This window comes from Columba livia, chromosome 3, assembly GCF_036013475.1.
Source record: "Columba livia isolate bColLiv1 breed racing homer chromosome 3, bColLiv1.pat.W.v2, whole genome shotgun sequence".
NCBI lineage: Eukaryota > Metazoa > Chordata > Aves > Columbiformes > Columbidae > Columba > Columba livia.
The window spans coordinates 89,521,005-89,536,663 of record NC_088604.1 but is presented as its reverse complement, the minus strand read 5'-3'; the positions used below and the strand labels follow the sequence as shown (position 1 = coordinate 89,536,663).

Below are 15,659 nucleotides of genomic sequence, written 5' to 3'. Positions count from 1 at the left end.
AACTCCAAAATACCTGGGAGCGATCAACATAGTTATTAGGATTGATCTTTTTGTTGCTTTTGTTTGTTTGTTTGCAGAGAAACTGTATGATACAGCCAGTTCAGTTTGACTGTACTTTGGAAAGAAATTCGTTACTAATTTTTCCCTCAAAGAAACACACAGAAGTAAAAAACAAAACAAAACAAAACAAAAAAACAAACCAAACATCAACAAACCAACCAAACAAAAACACCCTTAACTTCTTTAACTCTGCAAACTGTGTGTGCTTCCTACTAAAATCTGCTCAACTGAAGGCTTACAAATTAGTCTCTGGAGGCAGGAAAGGCCATAAAAACAACTTGATTTATTTTCCAATAGCAATAAGTCTAAGAACCTGTAGGATTGTATGGAAGGCAATAAGCTATTGCCTGCCTGCACAATGAGGCCTCATTCTTAGAAATACAGGTTGCATCCAAAGCAATGCATGCTGAAGCAGTTAAATACTTGCATTTTCTAACCTTTGGGGGATGACATAATTGAGCTCACCATTTTTTATTTCTATATCATTATTTGATCAGTATTTAATGAGATTATGTACTTCAGTACCAGCTCCCAGTAAAAGAGCACTGAATAACAGCAGTTTTGTAAACCTTGCCATCAGAAGCTTACAAACAAACACATCTGAAAGCATGGTCTAGTTTTTGATCTAATTCCTGCAAAACATATAACTAGTAGGAAATCGAGGAAATTTTACAGGAAGAAATTACAGAAATGGATTATATATATTTATGTAAATCTAAATTTCAGCCGATAATGAAACATGAAGATTATTCTAAACAAAACCAGAATAAAGTACCTGAAATGGGGGACGATGCTATCATTTGTCTTCTGTCTACATATGGCTTCACTTATATAATAACTCAATATGATATCAGGAGGAGTTCATACTACAGAGAAAGAGGCAATCTAAAACATGTTGTACTGGCATTTGGGGTGGAGAGTCAGGGTGCCATCAGTGGTGACAGATGCAAAGTAGGACAACTGCATCTCTCATTGTCCACTCTGTACTGATTAATGGCAAGGTAGAGGACAATCGAGACTGAGAACACATCAACGTTTTCCAACAGAGCAGCCTTTGTTCCTTGCAAATAGCTACTCCACAAATGAGGGTGAAACTTTCACTAGAGCTGCTAGCTGAAGCTACTCCTTTAGATAAAATCACTGGTGATTTGTTTTTATAACTAATGGTTTCAGATATGAACCTGTTATAGAATGGCCAAAAGTCACCAAAGCAAGCATGGCTGTATAATACGGTGGGAATGCTCCTCTGTATATACCACTCACATTCATGAAATTTCAATCCGGAACTGAATCTCTTTTGAGTACTGTGGAATGTTGACTAGCAAGCTGTGCCCCTGGAATAACTTTAAATTAACAGACATAGGTCTTCCCCCTTTTCTTCAGAAGGGCTTGGTATCAGAAACAGGTGGAATGAGTTTTTTCAATACAAAACTGACTTTCTGCCACTGCAGTGTGAACAGTACCACAGAAGATTATATCCGAAATCTGACTGCCAAGAGAAACAGACAGTGTGCCTACAACAATGATCAATCTTGAGTTTTGCAAGTCCCTTTGATTACTTAAGATAGTCCATTAAGCTCGCCACCTTTGAAGCAAATCAGGAAACCCTAACCTTCCATTATATTTAGACTAGAAAAGGCATCTGAGATTAGTGATTGCAAATAGTTGACTGAACCTGCACTTCCTGACTTTCTATAGTTCATAGCGTTTTCATTTGCCACGTTGCGAAGCATAGAGACCTTGCTTCCCGGGGAACTCCAAGAACCCACCATCAGCAAGGCAGAGCACTCTGGGAACTTGTCCTAGGTGGCTGATAACATTATGTCAAGTGAGGAATTGGGCCCTTTGTGGCTAAAATTAGATTACAAATCCTTCAGGGAAAAGACAGGTTTTCTCTAAAGGGGAGACTGCAACGAGCTTCTCTGCCACTCTAAAACAATGATGAGAGGTAGGTTAGGTAAGAGGCTAGAGAGAGAGATATATCATCACCCATCATTCGACTGCCCATGAGGAAAACAATTAATAATATTGGACAGTTAAGGTTTCAAGTAATTGAAAGTATCTATAATGTAACGAATAGACATCTGGCAACAGTATCCTGTTCCAGTTAGCACATCATTTTGGATAGCTGGAGTTCAGCTGACTGAGGTTGCACTAGAAATGCATTATACAGATTTTCCAGTGTGCAGCTTCTTTAACACTGGAGGCCTTCGAGATCCTTATATTAAATCCACTGCTTTGAAAGAAAAAAAATAAAAAGTGTAATGTAGTGAATCCAACCAACATATTAAATACATTAAAGCCTGAATCTTCCTGCCAAGCCTTCCTGGTCCAGGAGGCGGAACGCATGGTTCTCTAAGATGTCTACAAATAGAACTTCTCTCACTAGACCTGAAAAAGCCAGCTGAACTGGCCAGCAAAAATGAAAGCAGACATTAATCACAGCAGCTTGCACCTTCCCTCCACTTGCAAGTACCAGCAGGAAGAAGAATGCAGGGAGCACCAAAGACAACTGAACCTGGACTGCTCTTACACACTTCCTGAATTAGTGCTGGCTCAGAGGCACTGTAACTAATTTGTCCCTATTAACTTTCCTATGTGATGCTTTTCAGACAAAAGAAACACACATGCAAAACAATCATCTGATTGTTTTGACTGATGTTTTCTTTAATTGCATGGTACGGAAGCTAATTTTTCCCTCACCCCCTGAGGAAATAAAGGCAGCAAACACAACTTCAGAAGGACCATCACCAGGGTTTCAATCTGCCATCTTCAGCATTGAAATCTAAACGTTCCCTGTCAGCTTCTGTTATGCGCACTTACATACAAAAACTGATGCCCTCATAATATGACTTGCACATTTGGGAAATAAAACTAATGAACTCACCACACCTTTTCCCCCTAACACTTATTGTTAATGAATACATGCAATTGGAGCTATCATTGTTTCTGTCTGTCTGTTTCCTTCCTAGAGCAGAAAAACTTTTCCACTACACCACTCCTGCAGGAATTCCTCTTTTACAAGTTTCACAACAGTGATAACTCTTGTTAATTCACTTGGCTACCATTCTGGCAGTGACAAAAAACCTAGTGTGATATATCAGCCTGTAATTTACTGCCTCTCTCTCACCAGTTTGTCAGAAATTTGAAGCCCTTGAATACACAGAAATTAATAGAAGCAGATCTTCTTCACTTTCCAGTGTAATACAGAACATTTCCTGTAAGCTCTGGAAGACTTTGAACTACCAGATTTTAATATATCATTAATATTACGTATTTTACAGATATCTGAAAAAATTCTGAAAGATTTCAGTAAAATATTTTCTATTCTAAGCAACCTACAAAACTTTTAAAAAATTCTTTAAAGGATTTCCATGAGACCTTTTCTTCCAGCTCAAAGGAAACAAAAAAAGTTTCAAAATGGGACAATGTATGGTTTTAACCTGTTAACATTCTATTCAGAAATCACACATGTGTACAGTACTTATAAGAAAGTTGTGCCGTATTCACGCTGACAAAAATCCTTACATCACTTCGTTGTGTTCTTGAGTAAACAGTAGATAAACATGCAGTTCAAATCTAGATGTAAATCAGTAATTATGTACATGCACACAGAACTTATTGATGAACTACTTCAATCAGGACAACAGTAGTACCTTCTTTTTGCTGCAGTAAATCTGCCATTTCTTCTCTGGAGGGAGTGCAAACATAGCCTCTCTGTTCTTGTCTGTGAGATCCAATTCATCCTGGAGATTGTCAAAAAGAAAAACAGAAAAATAAACCGTCAACAGTTGCATTGGTAACTTCTAGTAGGCTGAGAGGAATCTGCACTAGGTATATTGACCAGCCTTCAATCAAAAGGTAGAGAACTTTGTGGCTCCCAAAGACTCCAAAGATTATCGGTTTCATATTTTTTACCTTGCTACTACAAGTTCTCCCTGTCAGAGCAGAACCTATGAAGAGGGGCAGCCTGAACAACTCCCATGTCAAACTTCCATTACTAATGATTAGCCAAGGCTGGGAAAGATCACATGAAAGGTATGAACTGAAAAATTTAAAGCACTGGCTTACATGACACAGACACTCCGTAAGACTTTTAGAGAAAGGCTAAAAATTCAATACACCTATTTCCTGGCCTGCAGTACCAGCTTGGTCTTCCACAGAAGGAGATGAGTGAAATCACTGTATCTTTCAAAAAAAGTCACAAGACAGTTGTCTAGTGGCAGTAATGCCAATAACAACTTACAGGTTGAAATGTTTGTCCATGTATTTGTCCTCTGAACCATACAGTCCCCAGCAAAAGACAACAAGTGTTTGAGACGTATAGGACATATCTCCACACAGTGTCACATCAGGTTGAACAGACCAGCAAACTCAGTCTCTGTTAAGAAAACTGAGTTCAGTGGAACATTTCCTGTTAGAGCCCAGTCAACCTAACATTTGTAAAATTAAGGGTAATGCTGTGATTTGGAACTGACTCCGAACTCTGTCACAGGCTCCTTCTGGATACACCACTGAATACCCAAGCTTTGGTTTCTCTTCTCTAAAAAGTAAATTACAACAGACTCTCTTCCTATACAACATGTCCCTAAAAACAAAGCAGAAACTGCTACTTGCTCAGTGTTTATTCAGCACTGACCAGGAACAAGGCTCTAACCACAGCTGCCAGTTTCAGGTGCTAACAGGAACTAAACAAACAAGAACGAATTTCACAGAAAGCAGCCTGCATGAGGAGGGGCAGATGAAGATGTCTAAACAAGAGTTTCGGCAATATAAAGACAAGCTTCCAATAATGTTTCAATAAATCACTTTTGACAGTTTTCTTTTGCCTATATATTTGAAAGTGTTTGGAGAAGTAAGTGTCCAGGGGTCCAATATCGAGATGACATTGCAGCACTAAGAATTCTGCACATGCAGATTCTGGCACCCACACTAATCTAGCCCAAGCAGAGACAATACCTCTTTAACTCAGCCCAACAATGGCTCATTTGGAAAGCGTTCAGGGCTGGGAAACTTGTGAAAACAGTGAGCTAAATTGCACACTGAGCCTGGTAGCGGCTGCTGACAGATTTAAAAGCCCATAGGGATTTCAGCTGCAAAAAGGTACAAAAGAAATGCAAACAGTAACAAGGTGAGGTCAGAGTTAAGCAGCCCAAGGTAGAAGAAGCTGAAGGGTTTTCTTAAACAAGAAAAGGTTTAAAGACAGAAAAAAACCCCCAAAATTTTAGCTATGCAAAAAGAGCACAAACCATGTGGAAATGTTTAGGGTGAGTTTTCAAGCAAGGGGGCAGCCAAGTGAGGGAAGGAGTTTTATCCTTGCTACACACAATTGGAAAGCTCAGGCCAGGATCACATTCTTGGGGAGAGAGAGAGGGAATCTACATGTAAGGTCTTAAGACAAGTGAAGGAATGCTATTAGAGATCAAGCATGTGGAAGGGAAAGGAGGGGCAGACAGGGAATCAGAAATGTCAGGTTTGGAAGAATCACCAAAGAGGTCAAAATACACATCTGAAACGAGCTGCCTGGGCTTAGCTAAATTATTAGAAAAATTATTATTGTTTTATTGAACTGCTTAATGATCTTAGCCCCCATCCTTTCCTACCCCCACCCCCCCTTCCTTCTTTCTTTTAATAAATAGCAATTAACTTGGCTTTCCAATCCATACTGCTCTTTCTGGACTCTGGTTGCAGATCAGAGAAGCAGCAAAAGCTCTTCACAGAAACTGTGCACAAAACCGAACAGTGATCTCAACCAATATAGTTCAAGACAACCATTTCAACAAAATAATGCTCCTATTGACTAAAACCACCCAGAGGGCAGTATGCTGACACTTAACAGCTTCTAGACACTGCCCTGGACACTGGCAGCATCAGGGACATAAAAAGCACTCTGCCTTCAATGGGGCCGCAGGAATATGCAACCTCCAGTCACGTAATTTTGCATCCTGGTAACATGACATTCTTTTCAGGACAGAAGCCTAGAAAGGTAGTTTGAAAACATGGAAGATCCAGTGGGAACAAAGCACATCCACACCCTGCTTTATTGTTACTCAGAAGGGTAGATTAAGCCAGAAGAATTAGAAATCATTACATAAACTCAGGTAACATAGTAACAAGAAAACTGCTTCAGGGTTTCAGGCACAATGCGATCACCAGAGGCAGACTCAAACACATCTGACTGGAAAATAGCAGATGAAGGATGGATTACCTTTCCTTTTTAAACAGCGGGTGTTTGCCTTTGTTCGGAGACAAAATGCTAGGTTCTAACCTCTGGGTCATATGGGCAGGTAACAGGCATGAATATTCGGTAGGGAAAGAGAATCTTCTCCAGAATGCAAAGCAGCAGTTGAGCTCTTCAACACTCTTTCCTGAAGTCAGACTGCTGTAAGTGTGCTCCTTCACTGAGAGGAAAAAAGGAGTGGGAGGAACTGAAAAGGCCTACATGCCCCCCTCTACCTATACCATTGATCAAATCCTCCCCTATAAAGAACCAAGAAATCCCTGCAAAATACAAAAGGCATGAATGTTCTTCTGGAATCCTCCAAATCATATTACCTCTCTCATTCTCATCCCCTTTCTAGAGAAGAGGATCAGAAGACCACCATGACTGCACAAGAACCCCCTGGATCTAGCTAAGAAAGAAGATGCCCAGGTGGCCAAAAAGGCCAACAGCATCCTGGCTTGTATCAAGAATAGTGTGACCAGAAGGACTAGAGAAGTGATGGTGCTCCTGTAATCAGCACTGGTGAGGCCACACCTTGAATACTGTGTTCAGGGCAAGAAAGACATTTTGGTACTGTAGAGAGTTCAGAGAAGGGCGATGAAGCTGGTGAAGGGTCTGGAGCACAAGTCTGATGATGAGTGGTTGACGGAGCTGGGGCTGTTTAGCCTGGAGAAAAGGAGGCTGAAGGGAGACCTTATGGTTCTGTACAGCTACCTGAAAGGAGGTTGTAGCATGGAGGGTGTTGGTCTCTTCTCCCAAGTAGCAAGTGATAGGACAAGAGGAAATAGCCTCAAGTTGCACCAGGGAAGGTTCAGATTGGATATTAGGAAAAAATTCTTCACAGAGCGGGTTGTGAAGCATTGGAACAGGCTGCCCAGGGAAGTGGTAGAGTCATCATCCCTGGTGCCTTTAAAAGGCATATAGATGAGGTTCTTAGGGACATGGTTTAGTGCTAGACTTAGGTTTCAGTTGGACTCAATGATCTTGATGGTCTTTTCCAACTGAAATGATTCTATGACTCCATGCTCCTGGATCAGGCAGATCTTTTTCCTATACTGACCAGCGATACTAACAGAAGGCACATACGGAAACTTGCTGCCTTGGAGTGAAGCAGGAGGAACAATAGAAAGAACAAATTTCAGAAGGGCAATTTGGCCTATGAATAGGTCATTCTGACCCATTGACAAACACAGATCTGTCAGTGCTTAGAACTTCAGACCCTAGAGTTAGCTTAGTGATAGCAAGCAGCTATTGAAGGAGAAAGGACTTGAAAAGGTTGGCAAGAAAGGGGAAGAACTACAAACCCTGAATGCAGTCATCAAGACGGGGGTTGCAGCCAGGCTAAAGAAGCCAATGTGACCAAATGCCCAGGGAGCAAACGTGAAGGGCAAGAAAAGTGTTGGTCAGAACAAAAGGGGGGAAACACTCTCCTTCATCACCTATGCCAGTTTCCCAACAGCAATGTAGTAACTTCTATGCTTTGGATGAGTGGCTTGCCAGCATGACCCTGCACAATGGAACTCGGCCTCCTGGCTCCTAAAAATAGTTTAAATTGCAAGTGTTCTCATGAAACACAGATTAAAAAGACATTTGCCAGGCTGGCCTAAGGGAGATATAAGGAATATTAACTGGTGGTTCTTTACATTTCTCTCCTTTTTTTTTTTTTTTTTTTCTTTTTCTTTCTGAAAGACCGATATATTCAATTCACGTTCGTGTGGCTTTTTTTTATTTTATTTTTTTTTTTACTTACAAAGATTTAATTTCAATGATAAAACATTTACAATTTACTGGAGCTGGATTGGAGTTTCAAATATTTCCAGTCCAGTTCTCAGGCCAAAAGAGAAGATGGCCTTCATTCAAAATGGCTACAACCCAAGGAAATAAAAGACAGAAAGAAAGGGAACAAGAAGGAAGAATGGGTAGGAAACATAAACCCAGTATTTTGTGGGCTTTAAAACCACATTATGTGCCTTATTTTTGGGAACATTCATCAAAGCGTGAAAGCTGGATTTGATGTTGAGTAGCCATCAGCTCAATAATGATATCACTCAAAGGCCCATAAGAGCTGAATAGAAAAGCACTTATCACCTAGACTAGGCAGCAATTTTCTTAGTGACATGACATGAAATGAAATTAATATAGAGAAAAAGTAATATTTTGGGAATGTAGAAATACAGCTCACTTGGAGAGAGAGCCACTAAAGGAGAAGATTTAACACCTTTCAACATGCCTGCCCTTCTAAAGAAGAACCTTTAATGCCTACCAATGTCTCTGTACTGAAATGCATATTGCACTTCCACCATTCAGTCATCTGTGGAAAGGTGTGACAGTCACAGGATAACTGCTTCTTCAGTAATCTACTTCACCTGGCTTCGCAAGAACACTTATACAGTTCACAGGAATTTTGGAATTTAAATGGGGAAAACTGGAATAGTTTAAAAGGAAAACTTAGGAAGACATTCAAAGACACAATGAGACTTCCCAGTCTCAACATATCAATGCTGAAGCCACAGCAGGGGTAGGACGGTAACCTCAAGATGATATGTACACAGAGTACCAGGGCTTTAGAGCTCCAGCACCTCTTGACTTCAAGTCAGAATGCTGGAGCCCAAGGGCCCCAAACTTAGTTCTCTAGGGTTATCTGGACACTGATGGGAAATTTCCTCTGCTCCAGTTTCTTATTCAACTTGTCCCAGTTCCACTGGCTGCCAGACTTCCTGGTCACCAGGAAGCTTCCCACTGACTTAAGATCAGACAGCTACTTCATTTTGTAAAAGACAAAATATAACAACCCAAATCAACTATCCAGCCGTCAGAGGCTGGTGAGGTTAGTTTTCCAGGTGTGATGTTGGTGGGTATTTTTGTGGATTTTTTTTTTGTTTGGTGGTGGGTTTTTTTTTTTTGTTGTTTTTTGTTTGTGGGGGTTTGTTTCTTTATTTTTTGTGGGATTGTTTTGTCTTCATAGAAATTAAATGAATTGTGGATAGTATTTCAAGAATGTTGAAGTACAGAATCCTGACATATGCTTTTTTTAATTAATGTGGACATAAAACATTTTACCAGGAGAGAGAGGAGATTTTGCTTATTTTCTTATGTATAGTTGGATATCTGTCCTGTTTCATCAATTTCTTATAATTTCAGTGACAGACAGTTGAGTTACACTTGGAATTTTTCACTGTAGGTCACAGTCTCTCTTAGTCACAGTGCTCTTGAAAGCACATCCTTTCTATGAGCATCAATCCCAGGCCTGTATTTCACATCTAACAGCTTTTTTTTATGAAGTTAATGACACCTAAAAGCATATTCTCATTAAATTGTTGATTTCTGCTTACAAACATATTCAGGCAAATTATTAAAGAATGATTAAAGAATAAAATCCTTTTAAGATACCCAGAGGGAATAGCTTTGGCATGAAATAAATCTTTATTGTACACCACACAATCCAACATTAAGATACAATACATTAGCAAAATGTATTCTGGAGTTCAGAGTTCTTCACTTCTGGAGTTCAGAAATGCTTATTTTGACTGTCTGGTTACACCTCTATTACACATTTTGATTCTTTAGGAGCAGATCGGTATTCAAGCAGAAGGACAATCATGTCTTGGCATCAACAGGTACCAGGGGAACCAAATCTTCAGATGGTAAACTGACAAAGCTCCCTAAAAATGTTAAAGTTTATTCTCCCTTGTTCAACTCAAAATGGAAATTTAAGAACTTCCAGAACAGACGAGACTGGCAGTTATCTGACCCGTGACCAGGACCAAAAGCTTTAGAGGTCTGTTCAAAAGCCATGCAAGTATACAGCTATAGGGGTAAACTCTATAGATGGTCAAACACTTCCAAACGCCCTCAAAAAACTGGCTGATTCTGTGATGCAGGTGTGTTAATGTCCCTTTCAAGATTGTAATAGCATTGATATTTGCAAATAGTTTTTTTTGTGCAGCCATAAAGTTTTCCTTTTGTTCAGTCACACCAGAATTATCCTTAATGGTTCTCTGTGAGTCATCCAATAGTGAACAAAACTGAGTAAGTAGGAATTATATGAGGATGCCTTTACACATTCTATAAAACCTCCATGATTTGAAGACTTTTTATTTGAATAACTTGCTTGCATACTCACCTCAAAAATTTAGGTTCCAAGGATGCATCCATTTCCGCAGTATAACCTTGCACTGTATGAATTTTAGTTAAAGGCACTGCTCTTATCTTGATTCCTGTTCACATTCCCATTCCTTCTTTTTTCCTTTCTCTTACATACACCTACTTTTTTTACCCCCCTCTCTAATCTTCTTCTCATTCCCCTTGACCCTTTTTTTCTCTCATGCACAAATGCACTCCCCCTTATCCACCTCATTAATAATTCTCTTGGTCTGTTAGCAGCATCAAACCCACCCAAGCTACAAAAGGAAGTATAATACACTGCTGCCAGTATAATGAATTCCCTGTTCTGTATGATACCTGTTGCCTCAGGTTCCCTAAGGTCATTCATGTAGCTGTCTGTCACCACGTCCTCAAAAGGGCCCCATTCCAGTTCCACTTATGCTCCCAAGTGTCATAGCACAGCTGACAACCTTATGCCCTGGATAAATTTATTTAAATCTTGTACAAAGTAAACAGTAATTATGACACACCATGGGATCACATCCAGTATTCACCGGCAGGCCCCATTTCAATCACTTTGAGGGAATAGTTGATGGTGGGTTGATTAATGTTGAAGTACAGCTCAAGCTGACATAAGATGAATGGCACTGATATGTCTGGGACTGCAGAGGAAGAGGAAGCAGCAGAAAGAAATCAGGGAGGAGGTGGTCAGCATCACACTACAAAAGCCTTTGCAATAGAGAAACCAATTTAGCATAACTACTAAAGCTTTAACAAGTGAATTGAGTAGGAGCACATTGCTAACATATGACTTATGTTGCCTGAAAGCTACACTTTTACATTAATAGTCCCAGGAACCTTTATTTTTCAGTTCAAGCTGCCTACGGCAGGTTTTGTTGGTAAATAACAAACAGGTTAGTCTGGTGGCTCACTTTTGAGCTACACTTCTGCCCACCAGTCAGGGAGGACCAGAGACACACTTATCACAGATCCAGAGGCAGTTGTTCAAAAAGCTGCTTCAGAGGTAACTGCAGTGAGCGAATTAAATAATAAATAATAATAATAAATCATCAGTCTTCTTCTGATGTTAGTCTCTTTGCAAAGAGCTTACGAATCCTTCAAGTAGAAGAGATAACCTTCCCTATTTAATCACTGTGTCCACCTCCAGGGGACAGTATAGGATTGTTCCCCTACAGTTGTTCTTCCATTACTTTGTTCAGTCCAGCTCACCAGGCTGACATGTAAGAGGCAGCCTGCTGGAAGAGTGCACATTTCCAATACTGAGAAGGTCGATAAGGCATTCTGAAAGACTGCCTGAACTGTCAGCAAACTAGGTTCATTTGACTGCACAAACTGCCTACACTCATGTAAAAACTGAAGCAACAAGCAGTGAAAAAGAAGTACCACTCAGCAAAGGTCCCTAAAAAAGAGAAACATTTCACAGGCTTTACCTAATATTCAACTGCAAACACTGGAGTATGATTGAGGCAGGCATTGAGAAGAGTGAAACAAAGCCTCCTTCTCTAGAAAACGACCAGTTCCCATCCCTGCCTTCTCAGGGCTGTGCCTGGCACAACTGCAAGGCTGTACCCACAACAGAACATCATGGCAGATGCTCTTTCAACAGGCAGCAGCACTACCACTGACACAGCTAATACACCTGCAGGTGCAGCACACTGGTTAAAAGTTCCCACTTGGGCACCTGATATATATCCCAAGCCCATTGATAACACTTGAAAAAAAGCAAAACAACCCTCAAAACAAACCCTTCCCTCCTCTCAAGTTCTTCCATCTCATCCTAACCCTTGGGATTACAAGCAGTCTTTGTAAAGCACGCAGAAACAACACACCAGATGAGGCTGGGCAGTAACATTTTGATCAGTTTCCCAATTGATAAGGATTAGGTGGGTCACAACACATTTGCATGCATATAGCATGCATATGTGCAGATATGTAGGCCACTCACACCTTACTATATACATAAGACATCACATAACATCTGCCCATATCTACAATGTTTTATCATTAAATTTGTGTATAGTGAAACCACCGTGCACACATGAACTAATCATACCACTTGCTGGCATGGGAAGCAATGTTTACATTTCAGCTACTGCAACAGATCTGACTGTAAAGCAGGAAAAACAGACAAAGAAAAGGTTGTTATTCCCATTCTACTTCTTTACCTTCTTGCCTTTTCAAAAACTTGCAGCTTTAAAACGCCTTCAGTACTAGGAGCCCAAATCTCTTGATTCTCAGTCATAACAGTACAAGACAGAAAGCACCTGATGTTTACATACTGGAAGATGTGTTTCTCTCCTACCCTGCCAACACAGAAGTTACTCATTCTTAAGGCTCAGTAACAGAGTAAGCCTTTAGTCCATCAAGGTCACTGCTTTTTGGCTGAGACATTTATCTCACAGAAAGTCAGTTAACATCCCCCCCCCCCTCACCCCCAAACCCACCCCCCACTATACTGCTTCCTTTTTTCCTCCTTAATCATTAGTTAATTGCTTCCTGGAGAAGAACTAAATCCTGTCTCTCTCCTGTTCCTCAAAGCTCTCTGTGACTTGACAGCACACAAGTACATAGAATCGGCAAGGCCTTCTGTGGCAGTGCGCTTTCACAGGCCACTAGAAGCAGCATATGCTGTTCATTTTATGCCCTTCACAGGCAAACTGTGCATTAGACAACAATCTACTGGGGCAAATAAAAAGAGAAAGGATGAGGAAAACCAGTACCTGTTTATGGAAAAATACACACAGATGTTAAGAGAGAGAGAGAGAGAGAGAGAGAGAGAGAAAGAGAGAGAGAAAGATAAAAAAGCAAAAGAGCGATATTGAGACCTAGATAGGCATTCTCATATGCAGGGCTACAATACCAGTAGAGCAAGAGGCATGTTGCATGCATATGAGTGGGCATATGAGGACAATAATGCAAACAGCTGACTATCATCACTGCTTTTTCTGTTAAGGTGGGCTGCATGTCCCTGTCAGTGAGTTGGAATGAGCCCAGTGAGAGGCATGGGGATGAAAACTGAATAGTCAGGCTCATGTCTAATCTAAATCCCTGCTGCTGCAATTTAAGCCTATTACTTCCGGCCCTATCAACCACAGACATGGTGAGTAGATTTTTTTCCTTCCTCTTGATAACAGTTTTCAAGGCTATTAAAGGCTGTTGTAATGTCCCTCTTCAGTCATCTTTCTTGAGGCTAAACAAGCCCAGCTCTTTCAGTCTTTCTTAGAGGTCATACCCTCTAAACCTCTTATTCCTCTTCTAATTGACTTCCAGGCTCTCCCCACTCAAGGTACATCTTTCTTGAAGTGCACTGTTCAAAAGTGGGGACATTATGTCAGCTGAGACTTTACCAACGCTGATTGTAAAGATTACTTCATGCATCTTCCAGACCACATTCCTGGTTACATATTCCATGATGACTTCTTTTTAAATTGAAAAAATCCTCAAAACCTGCACAACTGATGTTCACACATACTTCACTATAATCCCTTGTTTTTTCTCTGAAGACGTGTACCTGTCTGTCTGCTTCCCATCCTGAATTAACAGACTTGCTTCTAAAAGGAGCATGTTTTAACTGTCCCCATTGAATCCCATCATTTTTCACACAAATTCTCCACCTTCTTTTAAGCTTATCTTTTAACATATTCAGTGTTTACAGTCTAGTAACAAAGTTATTAGGTATGCTCTCTGTTCCACTATCCAGTCAATTAAATGGAAACACCTAACAGAACCGAAGCCATTAAAACTCTGCTTGATACATCTTTTCATTGTGACAAGTTTCAGGTCTTCTAGGGCAAGTACCACATGTACCTCCACTTTCTGATTATACACCGCACATCAGATACCTCCCTCAAACAAAGCTTCTATTATAACAATATATAATACTAAATAAGAATAAAATCTGCGCATTTCCCACCACTGATTTCCTTTCCTTCTCCTCCCCTCATTTCCCCCTCCCTTCCCCCTCCCTGTGCCAGTGTTTGTTTTTCATGCCAAGGTCCTTTAGATGAGACCCTGCATAGGAAGGTAGGCCTGGGAAAGGTTATTAGGAAACTGCCGTCTAAACTGCTACCTTTCCTGCTTCCCCACCCTCTCCCTCCCTACAAAGCCTCCTCTGTTCTGTTTTAATACTAATGAGTTCAGAGGAGGTTCCTAGGCTGGAGCAATTCTCAGCTTGGACTGTGCCAAAGCACACAGGCACACACCTCTCTGATCGCTTCCTGCCCAAACACAGTCCTGCTGGCTCAGCCCTCAAAACCTGGGCTTGGAATTGCTGCTGCAGCCCTGTGCCAAAGGCAGGTTGAATTGCCAGGGGTGTTGGTGCTACCTACTCCTCTCCTCCCAGCTTATCCTCTTGCGTGCATCCTATTTGCCATGTGCCCCTATGGAGGAAAACAAGAGTAAGTCAGAGCTTGGCTGACATTTAAATCTCTGATAAAATATTCCGTAAAGGGGCAGGAGGAACTGTGAGGTCAGTTGAGAATTTAATGACCAAAGTTAACTACTTACTGAGCTCTGGTTGTGCAGCTCAGACACATATGCTCAAACTTATATGCAGGGTAAATCTCAAAGGAACTCAAATAAATAATCATTTCTGGCATGAGTTCAGGTTGACACAGGTAGAAGTGAAACAAAAGCTGGCTTTATTTTTTCTCTTGCTCTCTGTATTATTACTCCAGACATAGAAGTGCAAACCAGAGACCAGAATGTCTCTAACTCCATTAAACTGAATGGACTTACTCTGAGTTTACACCAGTGTAAAATATTAATCAAATCAGTTGTTTTAAATTGTAACACAGACTAAACCCCTCTGCTAAGCAGCCTACACAGGCTTGCTCTACAGTTTACAGCACAGATTTCAGATGCAGAATAGACTGAACAGTCTATTGGTCTCCTTTTCACTACTTGTTGACTTTAATATTATGGAGATGAGCTGTAATTACTTCTAATCGGTCCAGACCAGCTAGAAGAACACACACATGTGAGGCTTCTGTCATCTCCTCTGGGGTGAGGTGGAGGGCAATTCCACAATACTCTTCACTCACACAAACCAACTATTTCCATAGTCAAACACTTAATTAAAGGCAGGACAGTATATTTGGTTATTCACTCACACCCTATTCTGTCTCATTGCTCAAGTATTCTGATAATCAGAACAGCAACTACTGCACTGACATCACTGGTCTTAAGAAAACACCAGTCAAGCTGTTTTTCTCTAGATATTTCTAAAAAGGCAATTATCAGAAACTTTCAC

At 40.6% G+C, this 15,659-nt stretch overlaps 1 protein-coding gene across 10 annotated transcripts in view; it reads right to left on the bottom strand.

Annotated features, from left to right (window-relative positions):
* Positions 1–15,659, bottom strand: part of DAAM2 (dishevelled associated activator of morphogenesis 2) — a 232,962-nt gene that overhangs the window by 96,982 nt on the left and 120,321 nt on the right. For all 10 annotated transcript variants that reach the window (XM_065058141.1, XM_065058137.1, XM_065058138.1 and 7 more), the window contains one exon: positions 3,717–3,806. In XM_065058141.1, the coding sequence (XP_064914213.1) occupies positions 3,717–3,806 (90 nt within the window). The remainder of the gene's footprint in view (positions 1–3,716; positions 3,807–15,659) is intronic.